Below are 19,783 nucleotides of genomic sequence, written 5' to 3'. Positions count from 1 at the left end.
CATCCCTGCCATTCCCTGCTAGTTGTCTGCATTCTTCCTTTGTGGCCTGGCCTTCTTTCACTTCCTATATGTGTCCTTTCTTGTTTTCAAGTCCGCTCTGGGCTTTTTATGAAGCCACATTGGCCTTTTTTGCTGCTTTCCACATTTTTTTCTTGTTGGAATTCTTTGTAGTTGTGCCTTTAGAATTTCCTTTTTTAAAGGAGTCCATCCTTCTTGAACTCCTTTTCTTGCTATTATCTCCTGCCATGGGTCCTTACTTATCCTTGTTCTGAGATTATTAAAACTGGCTTTTGAAAAAGTCCAGCATATGTGTGTGGCTACACAACGCTTTGGTTTCCTTTGAATAGGAAGGACATGGTCACTTTTGCCCAAAGTTCCCCTTTGTGTCACTCACTCCACCAGGTCATTTCTATTGATTAGAATCAAGTCAAGGATAGTTAGTCCTCTAGTTTCTTTTTCCACTTCTTGTAGCAGAAAATTATCAGCAACACAAGCCAGGAACATGTTGGAGGGGCAACATTTTGCAGAATTTGCCTCCCAACCTATATCTGGATAATTGAAATCTCCCATCACTATTACATCATGTTTCTTTGAAATCCTTGCAATTTGTTCTTTAAAGCTTCACCTGGAGTATTTCCCTGTCCCTTTCTATTCCTCTTCTGAGTACTGGTAGGATGGTGAGAAAACTATCTGGGCCCCAAAGCCCTTACGTTTCCTTCCCAAAGCTTCAAAATCTGATGTGATCTCTTCGAAGTTACTTTTAACTGTGTCGTTTGTTCCCACAATGATAAGAAGAAAAGGATATCTCTCTGTAGGTTTTATGACTGATGGCAATCCTGTTGTCACATCCCTAATCTGTGCTCCAGGGAGACAGCATACCTGGCGGGTCCATGGATCTTGCTGACATACTTCAGTCCCAATCCCATGCAGTAGGGAGCCTTCTATTGCAACTACTGTACTCCTTATCTCTTTTTTTTTAAGACTGTGGATTCAGTGCCTCTTCTTGACTAAGTTGCAGTTCCTCTTACGTATTCTTGTGAGGTCTCCTCTTTGACTTTTTCTACTTGCTGTTTGCCAGACTGCTCATCAAGAAACTGAAAGCAGTTTCGCAGTTCCACTGGTGAAGACAGACTTCTCCTTTAGCTCCTAACTGTGACTCTTTTCCATAGTGCTTCCTCCACTATGTTTGCTCTCTCTTCCAAAACTTTTGTGTGTGTGTGTGTGTGTGTGTGTGTGTGTGTGTGAGAGAGAGAGAGAGAGAGAGAGAGAGAGAGAGACTGAGGCTTAGCTGGCAGGGCTTTTCTTTTTGGACTTTTTTGGCTTCTCTGCCACAGTGGGTGGGTGGGAGATTTTCCTAATTACATTATACTGAGGGGGGATTGTTTAGGCAGGCAGGTCACATTTTAGTAAAAGAGTTACACCGCCATGATTCTAAAAATAAAATTTATACACTCTCTCTGTTAGTTTCCTTCCTCAATCTCCATTGCTTTATTTGTTTAATTGGTTTGTTAGGCAGGCAGTAGAAAATGAAGGGATTTTCTTCAGGAGCAATCCAAGGGGAAGAAGGCTGTGAAGCTAAGCCAGCTAGGTAGCTGCACCATCATCACGACCACCACGTGCACAACCACGTCTACGATAACCAGTGCCACTGTCCCTCCTCCGGTGGCCTTGCAGGCAGGTGTGGAACCAGAGCTTCCAGAGGTGCCAAAAGAACTTCTTTTCCTAGAGGAATCTGAGGAGTTACTGGTTTCCCAAGACCCCAGTCTGATTTGGAACCAGTAACGGTAGGGCAGGTTTCACAGCCCCCCCCCCGATCCCTAGAGTCATCTGTTTCCTCCTCCCAGACCAGCAGCACCCCTGGGACTCAGATTTCTTCCCAGGCCAGCAGTCAGGGGCAGGCAGTGGAGCCTCGTTTGGGCAAACAAGGCAAAGGGGCCATGGGGGATCATTTCAGCTATGATCCGCGGCTGGCACGCTGCAATACCTGCCTTGGGGTGGTCTGGAGGGGTCCAGACCCTAGGCATCTGTCCTCCACTGCCCTCTGCCAACATCTGGAGAGGCACCACCCAAGTCTCCTGTCCAGGGAAGGCATTTCATCTGCGCCATCTGGGAGAGGGAAAAGAGCAGCTCCAGGGGAGGCAGAAAGGAGGCAGGAAGAGGCGCCTCCTTTCAAAAGGGCAGCCACAGGAGTTTCTGGGGGCAGGAGCATGAGGCAGGCCACACTCCACCAAGTGGCACCTGTTGGATCTGCCATGACCCTCAGCCGGTGGTCGAAGGACAAGGCCCAGCAGGCGGCCACTTGTCTTGTCGCCGAGACGATCGCCCTGCTTGGACTTCCACTGTCTATCGTGGAATCCCAAGCCTTCCACCGGTTGCTGCATTTTTTTGCCCCTGGTACGACCTGCCCTCACAGAGAACTCTCGGTTCTAGAGTGCTGCCCTCGCTCTATGACTCTGTGAGGGAGGTGGTCCATGACCATTTTTCACGGCTGCAGGGGCGCAAGGTGCACTTCACAGCAGACCTGTGGAGCAGAGGTCAGCATGGCTACCTCTCACAGCCCACTGGTGGCAGCCAAAGGACTTGAGTAGTGGCAGGGCATGGCGACAGGGTCACAGGGGGAGGCCCTTGCCCTGCCCCCAGGCTACAGGTCCGTTCTGCTGCAGGCGTGGCATATGGAAGCTCAGGCGATGGGGAGGAACATTGCTGATGAGTTCCTGTCCATGCTGCAGGAGTGGGCACTGGAGGGGGAGGTGACCTGTGGTCACATGGTCACAGATGCTGGGTGGAACATGTTGACTGCATTGAACGTTGGAGGTTTTGAGAGCATCATATGCATGGTGCACAAATTACAACTTGTGGTGCGCGATGCCCTCGGCCTGGGCAGCCACATCAAGCCCAAGTGGGATGTAGGCACCCAGGAGACATGGGCACTCCTGGAACAATGCTGCTGCTGCTGACTGCAAAATATTGGAAAACAAATCATATATTTCAAATAAGTGAACGGTTTAATAAATTTTGACATTTAGTAATCAATGATAAGTGGATGTGCAACATTAAAATAAAAAAGAGATTGTTAAAGGAGGATAATTTTATTCTTACCTGGCAAGATTTTTTTGGATGTTGTGTTACTGAAAGGAGAAGGCCAATTACCCAAACAAAAGATCATGACATTTTTGGAAGGGACATCGGCATGATAAACACTGGATTGTGAAGGGAACGTGTCTAGAAGATTGTAACAGAGACATGTAATGTGTCTGTATTGGTCCCAGTGGTGGCTGGACTTACTATAGTTATGTTTGTTCAGTAATTATGTAATTCATGTGTATTTTTCTTTTTTTTCCTCTTTATTGTTTTGGTATGTACTTTATTTTACTGTATAGTATTAATAAAATTAAAAAATAAAAAAGAAATTGTCATCATAGTTCATGCTAATAACAGAAATGATTGTGTTGCGAAAGTCCATAGTACGCTTCCCCAGTGGGATCACACCACATCCCTCCCCAATTCCTTCTTTCCTCCATTTTATAGAGACACATAACATTTAGTTTTCAGCAGTTTGAACTTTTTGAACTGGCATAGCACTAGTCTAAAAAGTCTTAAGAACATACAGCTGTTAAAAGCACAAGGAGAAAAAATGAGATAGGAAAGTAAGTGTGGTTAGAGGACTAATTGTCCCAATGAAAGATCTGGTCCAGAAATGGCCGAGGAAAGCAACCAAGCAAGGCAGCTCTGCCACAGCCATAACCTGCCACAAAACTAAGCTGAAGAGGCCAATGAAGAAAGGAAAACAATGTCTGGAAGAAAAACAGACATTCAGAGGGAGATTGCAAAGCTGTAATAGCATGCTGCATCCCACTTAAGACATCAGGGTCAACATCACCATTCCAAGGATATGCCTACAGTGGCGCTTTTTTAGATCAACATAGATTATCACATATACCAGATAAAGGAAAAGAACCATGCAAGGGGAGTTGCTACAGAATGAATACATACCCCTCTAACTTTTCAAAAAGAAATGAATGACACCAGAAAAAGTGTGGGATTCTGTGCAATTAGCTGAAAGTCCAGTGGTTGTAGAAAAATGCATTGATTTCAGCCTTGCAAACTCTGGATTGAACAATGAGGTATAATGCCATCTGGACTCACCCTGAGTCTAAACTACATTTCACAGGCTTTGCCATAATTTTTGGGCTAGTTTTGTATTTTTGCTCTTCCTCCATTCTCTGCTTTCTGTTCTATTTAGACTGATGCAGAGTTCCAGAGAGCTCAAAAGCTCGCACAACCTTTGTGACATTTGGGTCTGTCTTAATACAGGCATTGCCAAACTGCTGCTGCTTCTATCAGTATTGTTCTTCTTCCTCCTCTTTTTCTTCTTTTTCTTCAACCAGGATTCAAGGAAAGAGGAACTTGTGGTTGTTGTGGGTTTTTCGGGCTTCTTGGCCGTGTTCTGAAGTGGTTTTTCCTAACGTTTCGCCAGTCTCTGGGCCGGCATCTTCAGAGGACAGCAAACTGTGCTCTGGTGTAGTTTGGCTAGGGTGTGGAGTATTTATGGCTGTGAGATGAGATGATTAGTGTGTATTGTTGTGGGTGTATTGTTTTCTGTGGATGGGTGATTAGTGTGTTTTGTTGTGGGTGTATTGTTGTGATAAGGAGATTGTCTGTCACTGTGGTTGATGGTGGTGATCCCCTTGACCTTGTGGTTGGGTAGAGTTCATGACCTTTTGCATGCTGTATTTTTGAGAGCTGGGAGCCAAGTTTTGTTGAGTTTCAAACTTTCCTCTTTTTTGTTGAAGTTTTTCTGGTGCTTGTGGATTTCAATGGCTTCCCTGTGCAGTCTGACGTAATGATTGCTGATGTTGTCCAGTATTTCAGTATTTTGAAATAGAATTTCCTGTCGTTTGTTCTAGGGCATGTTCAGCTACTGCAGATTTTTCTGGTTGTTTTAGTCTGCAGTGTCTCTCATGTTCTTTGATTCTAGTGTGGATGCTTCGTTTTGTGGTTCCAATGTATACCTGGCCACAACTGCAAGGTATCCGGTATACTCCTGCAGTGGTGAGGGGGTCCCTTCTGTACTCTGCTGACCGTAACATTTGTTGTATTTTTGTGGTGGGCTTGAATACTGTTTTTAGGTTGTGTTTTTCCAGAGGTTTCCCCATGCGGTCTGTGACACCTTTGATGTATGGCAGAAATACTTTTTTTGTGGGTGGTTGTTTTTCTTCTTCAGTTCCGTGTTGTTTTCTTGGTTTGATGGCTGTTGTGATTTCATTTTTGGAGTAGCCATTTGCCTGTAGGGCCCAATTCATGTGGTCGAGTTCAGTGTTGAGAAACTGAGCTTCACAGTTCCGATTTGCACGGTCTACCAGTGTTTTGATTGTGCCTCTCTTTTGCCGTCGGTGGTGGTTGGAGTTTTTGTGTAGGTACCTGTCTGTGTGGGTGGGTTTTCTGTAGACCTTGTGTCCCAGTCGGAGGTCAGTTTTGCGTAGGGCCATGACATCTAGGAACGGGAGTTGGCCCTCTGTTTCTTTTTCCATGGTGAATTGTATATTTGGGTGGATGCTGTTGAGATGGTTGAGAAATTCTTCCAATTTTTCTTCACTGTGACTCCAGATTGCAAAGGTGTCATCCACATATCGGAACCAGACTGTGGATGTGAGGGGTGCCGAAGCCAGGGCAAGTTTTTCCTTGTCTTCCTTCTTAGATCTTACACCTTCTTGATTTAGATTCATTTTCCAGAGAGAAAAGGTGATTGTTCAAGCTGTCTTAATGGTATCTCTGAAGTTACTCATCAGAAGACTGTTGAGTCCTTATATACATCCAGCTGATAGCAAAGACCAGAAGCAGCAGCAGGGGTGTTTTCAAGCCAATCAGTATCAGGAAGGACACATAAATCAGATATCTGTATAAATATTTTTTTAAAAAATACAGTAAGAGATGACAATGCTGTTTCTCACAATTTTCTAATAAGGAAGATTTGTTGATCTTTACAACACTCTCAAATTAAAACCATCTGTGAATTGCAACTCACTCCAATACTTGGCCCGCAGAGGAATAGCAATCGGTCTGGGACCTTTATTTCTCACACATGGATTAATGATCTAAAAGGACTGATTATCATTCACCATTAGATGGTATTCTCGCAAATGGACAAACAGGTGATCTGTTACTAACTGCTAATTGGCCCCACCTTCATTTCTAGCATCCTCATTATGGCCAGATCCTTAATGTGATCTTTATATGAATAGCTCTGGACCATTGCCTCCTGCCTCCAGAAGATGGATCTATTCCCATCACTCAACATTCCAGAAGATGTTTGCTACCACTTGTTACATGGAGACTGGAAATTGGACATCTAAGATACTTCCCTCCTAGCAGGTGAATTCATACATTATTTCTTTCGGATGACAATTGAAGTTACTAATAGGTGCACTGAATTCTGAAGTCTCAAACTAAGAGGGACTACATGGCCATTTGTCCCACTGTTTGGTTCACTGCTGGGATGGTCTGGTTCTCCTTTTTTTCCTGGTGATCAGATGATGTAAGTGCCAGTGTGAACTCCCAAAGTTTTCATGTTGGCAACAGAAATATGATGCCATGAATCTAAACTTCAAGTTATGACCTGATTCTATAGCAGTGATGGGGAACCTGTAGTCTGTGGATTGAATTTGGCTCAACGGTGTCACACATCTGGTCCACAGAAATTCCCCTCCCAGGCACTTCCATTCTCCAAGCATGATAGAAAAACAGTCTTTCTCTAGAGGTTGAAGATTAAAACCCATTCTTATCTTTGATTATGGATTGGAGTTTATGGATTCCGATGCTGAAGAGAGGATTCCTTTCTGTCGTGCTGGGAGAAGAACCCTTTATACTGTCTCTGATCGCCAGTGATCAGAGGTAACAGCAGGGAGTTCTTTCTCATTGCTACAGAAAGACTGTTTCACAGTTAGTGCTGGGAGAATATAATGCAGCAAACATAAGAAAATCCTCTATCAAGAGATGGAAGCAAAGAGTGCATTACTGAAATCCAGCATTCGACACTACATTAGCATGCTTGGATCAAACTGCATCATTAGATTACTATTACGTTTAACGTTGGGGAAAAATTAAGGGACACATGGATGCTTGTAATATTTGTACCTTCTTGCCAGTATTGGTCAGTAAAGTCTGTTTGGTGTTGGTTTTCTTAACTTTTCCAACTTCCAGCTGCCTTATTTACTGGCCACTGGCTGCGGATCCCCCAATATGATACTTTGGGGGGGGGAGAAGGGAGGGAGGAAGCCCAGCCCGAGTAATACTTCTGCAGATTATGTGGTGCCCCTGGCTGGGTTTGGCAGCACCCCGGGACACCCTGGTGCACAGTTTGGGAACCACTGATGTAGCTGGTCCCTCTTATAAAAACTGAACTTTCCTCACACTGACTGCTTCAAACAGAACTATTAACCTTTGCCCAATTCTGGTTCACTGAAATCAGAAAGAGGTGTTTATCTTTTCTTAATGAAATTATGATGATCAGTGTAGTTTTCGAGATAGACCAACAGCTTAGAATGGGATGAGTAGTTTGTATGGAAGAAGCACCAATATGAAAAGAGCCATGAAGCCACTCACTTCTGCTGCCATCTACTGGGCTGACTTTATATGAGACTAGAGATGGGGATGAATATACATGCCCCACTTGACGATGACCCCGCTTGACGATGAAATAGCTTAACGATGAGTTTTTGCGATCGCTAATGATGCTTTCAATGGGTTTTTTTTGCTTCACGATGATTTGGACCTTGCTTCGTGAACCGATTGTTCACTAGATGACGATTAAAAACAGCTGATCGGCAGTTCACAAAATGGCTCCCTGCTGTTTTCTGGACCTATTTTCACTACACAGGCATCGCAAAATGGCCGCCCTATGGAGGATTTTCACTGGACGAGCAGGTATTTCCCCCATTGGAATGCATTGACCGATTTTCAATGCATTCCAATGGGTTTTTTGTCCGCTTGATGACGATTCCGCTGCTCAGCGATTTTGCTTGAACGCATTATCGTCGTCAAGCGGGGCTTTTTCCATGAAAATAGCTGATTTGTTAAATATTTATCCCTTCATATCTGTGGGTTCCAGAGACCCCCACGAATATGAACGGATGAATATTTTTATATATGAATATTTAACAAATCAGCTATTTTCATGGAAAAAGCAGATCCGTTTTTATATTCGTCCCAGCAGAGGTGGGGTTGGAGGGGGCTTTTAAAAAAATAACATCCCACTTCATTATTCGTCGCTTCATGGGGGCAACTTTGTGCTTCGCGAGTCTTCAACTTTTAATGACTCACAGAGCGGGACCACTCACCAAAATGGTGAGTCGTCACCATCTCTATATGAGGCCACAACCCATTTGCAGAAGCTGGAGCAGGATAAATAGCAGAGCTGCCCCAAACAGGATAAAGTGCCATGCTCTCATTATTCTTCCCTTTTGTAGACTGCGCAAGAAACTTCCTCTGCTCAATGGCTGTAGTCTTGAATAAGGTCAAGATCCGTAAAGGATTCTACTAGCCCAACTAGACCTTGGAAGAAAGTGGGACCGAGGATGGGAACCATGTCTATTTTATACCTCTTGTTGATATGGAAACAATGTTGATATAGCTCATTTTCCTGAACAAACTCTACTGTTTCCTTATATCTATGAAACGTGTAGTGGGAGGGACAATGTAGCTAGTTGGACATCTCAGTGGCTGTGGGAGGTTTTCCTGGGTGGAAGCTGGAGTGACAAGTTAAGTTAAAAGGAGACTCACCCATGGACCAGAATCAGCTCTGTTTTTGCTGTATATTACGGATTTATGTTGTCCCAACCCTGGTGATTTCAGTATCTGGGAAGCCCCCCAGCACTGGTCAGTTGGAAAAGGAAGCCCCTGAGCAGTTTTTAAAAGTGTACAGTACATTGACAGGATTTTTAAACTGTACCAAGGCACGTGTCATGTGCAGAGACCAAAGTCACTGTGAATATACTTTGAGGTTTTTTGTAACATATATGAGAGCCTTAGTGACCAATTAGATGGTTGGGCTCAAACTTCTGCCTGGAGCAGGGGGAGCTGTAGTCTCCATCCATCTGTAGGATCTCAGGTTAAGGGAGTTTGTTGCAGTAGACCAAACATAGAGATAAATCAAAAGGCAGAGAGTGGCCCAAAACAGAGGACATTGTAAATGATGCTAAGAAGGAAGTTACACACCTGATAGAGCTTGAATCCCAGTTGGAAGAGACATCATGATCAGGGGCATTTGGTCCTCCAGTAGACACTGACACAGGAAGAAAAAACAAAGTTGTGAACTTAGAGTAATCCACAGTAAGGCTTGGAGTAACATAAAACTGATTTCAGCCTAGAACCACAGGCAGATTTTTCCTGCACCTCCCATTTATGGTGAAGTCGGCAAGGATTCCCTCAGAATTCAGTTTTTCCAGTGAAGTCTGTCCTCCACCCTTAGGCATCAATGGCCAGTTCTCCCCCCAAAAGATCATGCAGGATGGAGCAGTTGGCATATCTCTAAAGCAATCCAAAGGAGGCCATGGGAGCAGAGAATCCATGGAGAGAGAAACACCACCATATGGCATGTGATCCCTGGAGAAAAGATTGCACCTCACCACTCTATAAGGGGTCCAAATTGCAATCTTTCCCCCCCATATTGTGATATTTTAGCAAAGAATTCCCCAGCTGGGAAAGTTGTAGAGTAAATGTGCTGTGCTTTGAAGAGCTCCAGGTCACCCTTATCAAAGGGAGGGAGGGAGGGACAAACTTGTATAAGATCTAGGTAGCTAATTTCATTATTTTCTGTGGGTCTTACTCTTAACTGCCTAAGGATGCGGTCACACTGGCAAAATGTTTCTGAGTTACTCCAAATGCTGACCTTTTTTTGGTTCAGATGACGCACAACTGTTACCGATTCTTTTGTGTCCCCCCCCACCCCCGGTGCTATATCTGCATCAAATCCAACCCACTGGAAGACTACTACTATATTTGTTCCATATTTCATCGCACAGTACAACCAACATCCCATTGAGTGTGTACTATTAAATTGATTAATTTCCTTTACATCTGGCATGCAGTCGCACCTCCCCCACCTGCTGTTGTTCAACTTCCTTGATTTTTTTTTTAAAAATTCAAACGGGGATGTTGGCATGTTGGTAGGCTTCTGTTATATATGGCATGAAGTACTTGAGGAGGATTCTCTTAACCTGACACCCACAGCATGTTTCTGCCAGGTGGTGCTAAGAAGACAGTGCACTTTCGATGTATTCTAACAGCATGGGTGATTTACTGACACACTGATGTAATCCCCCTTTTTTTAAAGGGACACACAGTCCCTTTAAACACAGAGAAAAGTAAGGGGATATGCCCCACTTGAGGGACGTACCACATCTAATTTACCCTTTAAAAGGTGGAACAGTTAAAAATGTATGAACCACTATCACAGGATATATGCCACATGACCACAATGGACAACTATACAGGAAGCAGAAGATGCCACAAAAAAAGGGGAACATTTCTCTAGTGTGACTGTGGCCTAAGTCTCTGAATGAGTTTTGTTTTGATTTTTTCTCTCTGGAACTGCTTCACATCATTTTGATTCTTTTTAGAAACTTTAAAGCTACTTTTTGAAATACCTTCAAAAAAATTTTTACAGCTGTATAATCAATCAGAAAGATCAAGGGATTGATGGTGTTACATACAGCACTAATGTTACCTGTCTGTCATGGGTTTGGAGGGAAAGTTCCATCCTATGGGGAGTGGAAGGCGGGACATCAGGAGGAGGGGCTGTACTGTATATATATGTGGAGCTTGTGTGAAGAGAAGTAGAAGCTGGGAGGAGAGCTGAGAGAAGAAGCTTGAGTGGGAGTCTGTGTGTCAGACAGGGTACTACTGTGTGTCAGTCAGTACCAACCTGATAGGTTCAGGTGTCTGTATGGTTAGCCAGAACTGATAGGTTCAGGGTCTGTGCTTCAAGTTAAGTGTTCTGTGTGAACCAAACTGTGTGTATGTATGATTGAGACTAAGCCACGTTACTGTATCTTATTCACTTGATCATTTTGTTTTCCCTGTGTGTTGTTTAAATAAACCTTATTCTTTTATTTGTTGAAAATCCATTCCTGGTCTGTGTGACGCCTTACAGGGAATGGTTGGTGGCAGCTTAGTGAAACTGTGGCATATCCCAGTAGGTCTGGGTTTGTCACATTGATTGGTGTCCAGCGTGTGGGATACGACTGGTCCAGTTGTCCAGTGGTCCAGCAAAGCCTTGGCAAGTGTGCCCAGAGCAAGGGGGGTCTAGTCAGGGACAATCTGAGGGCGCGTAGGTAATCTTCTAGGCGTACCTCACGGGGAGGTGCGCTAGTGGAAGAACGTGCCAACTGGGGAGACTAGATTAGGGAGCTCTGAGGCAACCTGTTTTGGCGGGAAAAAAGCTGAGGCAAAACTGTGTAAAGTAGCAGTGATCTAGCTTGTCTGCTGAGAGGCCTAGCAGAGGGGGGTGGACTCTGGCTGGCAACAGTTGCAAGTTAGTGCTGAAGAACAGCAGCAATCTACAGAAGGCTGGTTCTGAGGCAAAGGAAAAAAGTGGTCGCTTTATTCTGAGGCTTGACTTTTGAGAGCAGCCTGTTCTGGGGGGGGGATTATGCCCTTGACTCGAAGCCAAATGGCAGAAATGGGTGAAGTGAAAGACCCCCAGGTAGACCAAGGTTCTGAGGATGAATTTGGCTCAGTGCAGGGTGACAGCACGGGAGAACAGAACCCAGAACTCAGAAAATTGCTCATAGCCCAACAGCATGAACTGAGGATGAGGCAATTTGAAGTGGAGGAAAGATTAGAGAGAGAAAAAATGCAGGAAAGGGAAAGGCAAAGACAATTTGAAATAGAGAAAATGGAGAAAGAAGAAAGATTAGAGAGAGAGAGAATGGAAATGGCGAGGGAGAGAGAGAAAATTGCTCTGGAAAAAGAAAGGATGGCGTTTGAGTTGAGAAAATTGGAACTGATGAATCAGAACAATAATAACAATAGGGATTCTGAGGGAGGCCAATTGTCTAAAACTGACCTGAAGAAATTCCCTGTGTACCACAAGGGAGATTGCCCTGAGGTGTTCTTTTCCCTAGTGGAAAGAGCGTTTGTGGACTTCTCAGTAAGGGAAACTGAGAAGATGACCATTATGCGATCTTTAATCAGTGGCAGCCTGGCAGAAGTCTATGCAGAGATGCCAGAGGAGCTGCTAAAAGACTTCTCTGAGTTTAAAAAACTGGTGTTTGCCAGACATGGGATAAATGGGGAACAGCTGAGGCAGAGATTCAGGTCCCTCACAAAGAAACCAGAGCAGACTTTTACCCAAGTGGGGGCCCAATTGGTGAGGCTGCTAGAGAAATGGCTATCTCAGGAGGGAACAGAGACCTTCCAGCAGCTCAAAGACTTGATAGCGCTGGAACAGTTCTATTCAGTCCTGCATGGGGAACTGAAGTTCCAGGTGAGGGAAAGGAAGCCGAAATCTGTGGCCGAAGCGGCAGAGATCACAGATTTTATTTCCCAAATAAGAAAGCCCTTAGGTGCTGAGGGGAAATTGATAGGTAAACCCAAAGAAACCTACAGCAAGTACTCTCAGGGACCAGGAAGAAACCAGCAAGGGGGAAGGGCCCATGGTGAAGGGAAGCCCTCAGACATGAAACCAAGACCTCAGATTTTGGAGGGAAAACCAAAACAAGATGAGAAAGACTCAAAATACACCAGAAAATGTTATTTCTGTCAAGGAAAGGGCCATCTAATCTCAGAGTGTGAGAAATTAAAGCAGCTAAAAGGAATTGTGCCTCATGATTTGAGTGGAACCAAGCCAAAAGCTGTGTTCTGTGTCCAGAAAGAGCAAAGCTCCTTGTCACTGAGGGAGCCTGTTGCCATGGCTACTCAATCTGGAACAGTTACATCTGCTGATCAGGCTGAGGAAAATGGTCCTCTTGTGGAGGTCAGGCGCTGCTTACTTGTGAGAACAGATTCTCAGTTGTTTGAAACAGCAGGGGTGGACGTAGGAATACTTGACCATCAGTATAGGGGGCTGAGGGATACTTGTTCCCAGGTGACCCTGTGCCATCCAGATATTATTCCTAGGGAGTATGTAATCCCAAATGAGAGCATAAAGGTGGCAGGGATTGAGGGGCAGGTGATCTCACTGCCAGTAGCGGAGGTACCTGTGAACTTTCAAGGCTGGAGGGGAGTTTGGCGGCTAGCGATTTCATCGACTCTGCCAGCAGCCGTGCTCGTGGGAAATGACCTGGCTGAACATGTGAAACGGGTGCTAGTGATTACACGTTCACAAGCCACCACGGGGACAGTTCAGGGGGGTACTGATGAGCCCGAGACGGAAGCAGAGGGGAGTGCCGAAGCTGTGGTGGAAACCTTAACCACAGACAGCAGATTTAGCCAAGAGCAAAAGGCAGACGCCACTCTCCAAAAGTGTTTTGAACAGGTGACAGACGCCCAGCTAACACCTGAAACCCCAGTGAGATTTCGAGAGAAAAAGGGAATTTTATATAGAGAGACCCTGAGGAATATCTCAAAAGGGGGAGATGGGATCAGAAGTCAGCTAGTGGTACCTGAAAAGTATCGCCCCATGATCTTACAAAGGGGGCACTCTGACATGTTTGCTGCGCACTTGGGGGTGAACAAGACACAGCAGAGAATCACACAGAATTTTTACTGGCCTGACATAGGGAAGCAGATCAGGGAGTTCTGTAAAAAATGTGATGTGTGTCAGCGGCAGGGGAATAATCGTGACAGGACCAAAGCAAAGTTGTGCCCTTTGCCTGTGATTGACACTCCGTTCAAATGCATAGGGGTGGATATTGTGGGACCTTTGCCCAAGGCCACAAAGAGGGGGAACAGGTTCATTCTCACCATTGTGGACCATGCCACGAGGTACCCTGAAGCCATACCCTTGACTAACATTGAAACTAACACAGTGGCAGATGCCTTGGTGGGGTATATGTCCAGGATGGGATTTGCCTCAGAAATAATCACAGATTTGGGCGCATCGTTCACATCGAAGCTCATGAAACGCTTATGGCAAATCTGTGGAATTAAGCACAAGGAAACCACTGCCTATCACCCTGAAAGTAATGGGTTAACTGAGAAGTTCAATGGGACTCTAATGCGCATGATTAGGGCTTACTTGGCAGAGAATCCAAACAATTGGGACCAGAAGCTGCAATCCCTTTTGTTTGCTTATCGATCAGTGCCACAAGCCAGTACCGGGTTCAGTCCGTTTGAACTTTTATTTGGGAGAAGGGTGAAAGGGCCCCTTGATTTGATCAAACAAAATTGGGAGCAGATCACCCAGGATGACCCACAAGACGTTGTGACATACATAGACACCTTGATGAATGACCTAAAGAGAAACCTAGAGCTAGCAGCAGAAAACCTGCAAGCTCAGAAGGTCAGACAGAAAACATGGTATGACCACAAAGCCAGAGAGAGGCACTTTGACCCAGGGGAGGAAGTGCTTTGGCTTAGGCCCTGCAGAGAGAACAAACTGCAGCTCAAATGGGCAGGACCATATAGGGTCATTTCCAAGATGTCAGATCTGAACTACCTTATAGAGCAGGAGGAAAACCAAGCAAGGAGGGTGGTACATGTGAATGCCCTAAAACCCTACTATAGAGGGGAACAGAGGGTTTTATTCGCAATAAAAGCAGCTGAGAGTGAGGAAGCTGAATTACCCTTCTGGGAGGGTAGAGGGGAAGTAAAATACAACCCAGAGGAGGTAAAGATCAGTCCTGCACTCACCCAAGACCAGCAGCAAGAGCTAAAAATGCTGCTCATCAAATATAAAAAGGTGTTTTCCAATAAGCCAGGGATAGTGAAGGGAGTGATGCATCGGATCCACACAGGGGATGCACCCCCGCAAGCAGTATCCCCATACCGAGTGACGGGACCCTATAGGGACAAGGTGCGGAAGGAGCTGGACGAGATGCTTAGGGAGAACATAATCGTCCCCTCTTCTAGTCCTTGGTCCTCTCCGATAGTCCTAGTGGACAAGCCTGATGGGAGCATTAGGTTTTGTGTCGATTACAGGAAATTAAACCGCGTAACCACTCCTGATGCCTACCCAATGCCCAGGCTAGACAACCTGATTGAAACCATAGGGGGTTGTCGGTTCATTTCCTCATTGGACCTGGTAAAGGGATATTGGCAATTAAGAATTGATCCCAGGGATCAAGAAAAGACCGCCTTTTGCAGCCCTTTTGGTCTCTATGAGTTTAGAGTCCTGAGCTTTGGTCTCAGAAATGCACCAGCCACATTCCAAAGGCTGATGGACCAGACCTTAGCAGGGCTCAGTGACTTTACTGTGGCCTACATTGACGACATAGGGATCTTCAGCAATACCTGGGAAGATCACCTGAAACACCTGGAGTTAGTGCTGCAGAGGTTAAGTGCAGCAGGGCTAACAGTAAAGGCGAGCAAGTGTCAGCTGGGTAGCCCAGAAATAAAATATTTGGGTCACATGGTAGGGGGAGGAGTGATCAAACCCCTAGAGGCCAAGATAGAAGCAGTTCGTGATTGGCCTAGACCCAACACCAAGAAAAAGGTCAAATCATTTCTTGGGTTGGTGGGCTACTACAGAAAGTTCATCCCGAGGTTTAGCGAGATTGCGGCTCCGCTGACCGATCTGACGCGGAAGAAGACTGATGACCGCATCCCGTGGACCAGCGACTGTGAGGAGGCGTTCCAGAGGTTGAAGGAGGCCCTCATCAACTATCCAGTGCTGCGTGCTCCAGACTTCGACCGGGAGTTCATCATCTACACCGATGCGTCTAACAGCGGGGTAGGAGCGGTTCTTTGCCAGGAGGATGAGAATGGTGACCAGCATCCAGTGTCCTACCTGAGTAGGAAACTCCAGAAAGGTGAGAGACATCTGGCAACAGTGGAGAAGGAGTGCCTGGCCATAGTCTACGCGATCCAGAAGGCCAAGCCTTACATCTGGGGAAGACATTTTATTCTGTGCACTGACCATTCACCACTGCAATGGTTAAAGACAATGAAAACCCACAATAGCAAACTTATGAGGTGGGCTTTAAATCTGCAAGACTATGACTTTGAAGTGAAGGTGGTCAGAGGGTCAGTGAACTGTGTTGCTGACGCCTTGTCAAGAAGACCTGAAGAATGAAGACGGCGAAAGAAACATGGACTATGTATATATTTTGATGACTAAAGGTTAAATGTACCTGTTTTTTGAACTTGGTTTGTATGAATAAAGGTAAATTGATGTATTGTAAATGGTAAATGTTTAACTTAGAGTGTAAGTATAAGTAAGTATGGTATTGTATGTATAACTGTTTTTGTATGTTTTGGATCCAGGTTGTTTTTTGGAGAAAAGCACGTTAGCTTTCCCCCTACAAAACAACTTATAAAGAGGGGAGGTGTTACATACAGCACTGATGTTACCTGTCTGTCATGGGTTTGGAGGGAAAGTTCCATCCTATGGGGAGTGGAAGGCGGGACATCAGGAGGAGGGGCTGTACTGTATATATATGTGGAGCTTGTGTGAAGAGAAGTAGAAGCTGGGAGGAGAGCTGAGAGAAGAAGCTTGAGTGGGAGTCTGTGTGTCAGACAGGGTACTACTGTGTGTCAGTCAGTACCAACCTGATAGGTTCAGGTGTCTGTATGGTTAGCCAGAACTGATAGGTTCAGGGTCTGTGCTTCAAGTTAAGTGTTCTGTGTGAACCAAACTGTGTGTATGTATGATTGAGACTAAGCCACGTTACTGTATCTTATTCACTTGATCATTTTGTTTTCCCTGTGTGTTGTTTAAATAAACCTTATTCTTTTATTTGTTGAAAATCCATTCCTGGTCTGTGTGACGCCTTACAGGGAATGGTTGGTGGCAGCTTAGTGAAACTGTGGCATATCCCAGTAGGTCTGGGTTTGTCACAGATGGTACTAAGGAAAGCACATTGCACTCATACGTTTTGGGGACCTAGTGGATTTTTATTTTTTTGACATTCTTACCTTGCAGGGTTGGTTTGCATTCACAAGCAACAGCCTGAAAGTTTTGTCTCTCCCTGGAGCACTAAAGGAGCAAGCAAGCTCGGCTGTTTTGGGAGAGGGGGCACACAGGAAGTTTTTCCCAGTCCACCTGGACTGTCTTGGCAAGTACCTACACCAGGACTAACAAGGGTAGTGTGACTTAGTGGTTAGTGGATCCTCTCTTTGGTGGCCTGTATCTTGACAGGCCACAAGGGGCTGTACGGCATCCCTGTACTCAAAGAGAGAGATCACTTGATGAGGGCAGTGCTTTATCAGAATCCATGCCATGCATTGTTATTATGGCCTGTAGGGCAGTTTCAATGAACAAAATAGCCCTTAAATTTAGAGACACACTTCCTTAAAAAAAATCTGTTTAGCTCTTTATTTTATTTATTTAAAATATTTCTATCCCACCTTTCTCCGCAAAAGGACCCAAGGCACCTTACATCATTAAAACAGTATTTAAAAGCTAAAAACAGTGAGTATGTTCAATTTATATATATATTCATATATATTCACATATATTCATATATATATATTGAACAAGTATTATATTGAAATGATACCTAAGATCAGTAGCAAAACACATCTAGAACAACAGAGCACAACAAGCTAGTGGAAGAACATCTGATAGTATCTTGACCCCATCAGGAAGATAAACACCACATCCCTCTTGGAGGATATGCACCATTTGGAAGCCCCTTTGAGCACCTTCTTACACACAAAGCAGACATACATTAATGAGCTAAAACAGGAAGACTGGGAGGCAAAGTGATTGATGTAGGCACTTGGGACTTTGCTGGTAGGCCACCTTCTTAGATTTATGCTCCGACAAACAGATGTTCCCCACAGCATCCACCACTCTCAACCCCTAATGTTTTGATTGTTCTACACCGCAACCATTAGGCCAAGGGAGGAATTTGCCCCCTCTTTTTCTCCCCAGCACAGATCTGGGCTGTTAGTCTCATGTTAGCTGAAGAACAATCAACACATGTGTCTTTTGACCTACCTTTCACAGTAATTGGAGTCAACAGATCCGGACCTCCATTCACACGCACCCCACAGCGGTATGTGCCGGCATCGCTGACGGTCAGGCGATCCATGGTCACAGTGAACTGGTATAAGGTATGATTGTCTCTAATGGAAACTCTGTCTACTTTCACTGGGTATTCTAACCCTAATGTCCTCACAAGGAAGAGGCAGTCGCCTTTGCTAGTTATTCTGCACCAATATTTTGCATTTGCTTCATATTTTTGATCATATCTGCACTGCACATGTGCTGATGTTCCCGGAGCAGCATGCACTACACCAGGGCCAGTCAGATCAGAAAAACATCCTGTAAAAAGAAAAAAGAAAGGAAAGAAGCCGAGATACAATCTTTCTACTAATTTCTGCACACAGGAATGTAATTTTCTCTTGCTATGTTTTGTTATTTTTGCATTCTGAAACATGGAACGGAATCAGGTGGTATCTTCTTTGTGTCTTGAAGAATACTATCAGAAGAAGCCTGGTGGCCATCCCCTTCATCTGTTGTTTGTGTGAATGATACCTTAATTTGGAGGGTGACTGGGAGCACAGTGTGACACTATGTCAGGCATGCAACTTCTTAGACTTTTTTATACAAGAGAATAAATGTATTTTTATGGATTTCATCACAAGGTAGTTTTGACATGGTGTGTGTTGTGTGCTGAAATGCTGAGTTTAAGTCTGAGAGAACTCACATCTCACTTCAGCTGCAAATTCATTAGATGGCCTTAGGGCCAATGGGGTAGTGTGGAGGGGACACAACACCCAATCTTTAAAAAGGGAAGGAGGGGGGGACCCAAGAATCCTCAGGCTGGTTAGCCTAATGTCTGTTCCAGGGAAGATGGTGGAAAGCCTCATCCAAGGTAAAATCTTACAACACATAGAAGAACAAGCCTTGCTGAGGGGAAATCAGCAAGGCTTCTGTTAGGGTAGGTCTTTCATCACAAACCTTTTAGAATGCTTTGAAAAGGTCAACAGACATGTGGATGAGGGTGAACCAGTGGATATTGTCTATCTGGATTTTCAGAAGGTGTTTGACATGGTCCCTTACCAAATGCTACTGAGAAAACTCCACAGTCAGGGGATAAGAGGGCAGGTCCCCTTATGGACTGAGAATTGGTTGAGAACCAGGAAAACAGAGAGTGGGTGTCAGTGGGCAATTTTCACAATGAAGAGAAGTGAAAAGTGGTGTGCCCCAGGGATCTGTCCTGGGACCAGTTCTTTTCAACCTGTTCATAAATGACCTGGAGACAGGGATAAACAGTGAGGTGCCCAAGTCTGCAGACAACACATAACTTTTCTGGGTGGTGAAGACCAGAAGGGATTGTGAAGAGCTCCAGAAGGATCTCTCCGAACTGGGAGAATGGGTGGTAAAATGGCAAATGTGTTTCAATGTAAGAAAATGTAAAGTAATGCACATTGGGGCAAAAAATCATTACTTTAGTTATCAGCTGATGGGTTCTGAGCTGTCCGTGATGGATCAGGAAAGAGATCTTATTGTGCTGGTGGACAGCTTGATGAAAGTGTCAACTCAGTGTGTGGCGGCAATTAAGAAGGCCAATTCCATTCTGGGTATCATTAAAAGGGGGATCGAAAACAAAACAGCCAACATTCTAATGCCTTTGTAAAAAACGCTGGTAAGGCCACACCTGGAGTATTGCATACAGTTCTGGGCGCCACACCTCAGAAAAGACATAGTGGAACTGGAAAAGGTGCAGAAGAGAGT

At 44.8% G+C, this 19,783-nt stretch overlaps 1 protein-coding gene across 1 annotated transcript in view; it reads right to left on the bottom strand.

Annotated features, from left to right (window-relative positions):
- Positions 1 to 3,325: 3,325 nt before the first annotated feature.
- LOC110091241 (CMRF35-like molecule 7) overlaps positions 3,326 to 19,783 on the bottom strand; it is a 48,417-nt gene continuing 31,959 nt past the window's right edge. Inside the window, exons 3-5 of the mRNA XM_072990602.2 lie at positions 18,041 to 18,367; positions 9,214 to 9,280; positions 3,326 to 5,896 (exon numbers count right to left, since the gene is read on the bottom strand). Coding sequence (XP_072846703.2) covers positions 5,779 to 5,896; positions 9,214 to 9,280; positions 18,041 to 18,367 — 512 coding nt within the window. The 3' untranslated portion in view covers positions 3,326 to 5,778. The remainder of the gene's footprint in view (positions 5,897 to 9,213; positions 9,281 to 18,040; positions 18,368 to 19,783) is intronic.

This window comes from Pogona vitticeps, chromosome 2, assembly GCF_051106095.1.
Source record: "Pogona vitticeps strain Pit_001003342236 chromosome 2, PviZW2.1, whole genome shotgun sequence".
In the NCBI taxonomy this organism is placed as follows: Eukaryota; Metazoa; Chordata; class Lepidosauria; order Squamata; family Agamidae; genus Pogona; species Pogona vitticeps.
The sequence above is the reverse complement of the archived record's forward strand: the minus strand, read 5'-3'. Positions and strand labels throughout refer to the sequence as shown.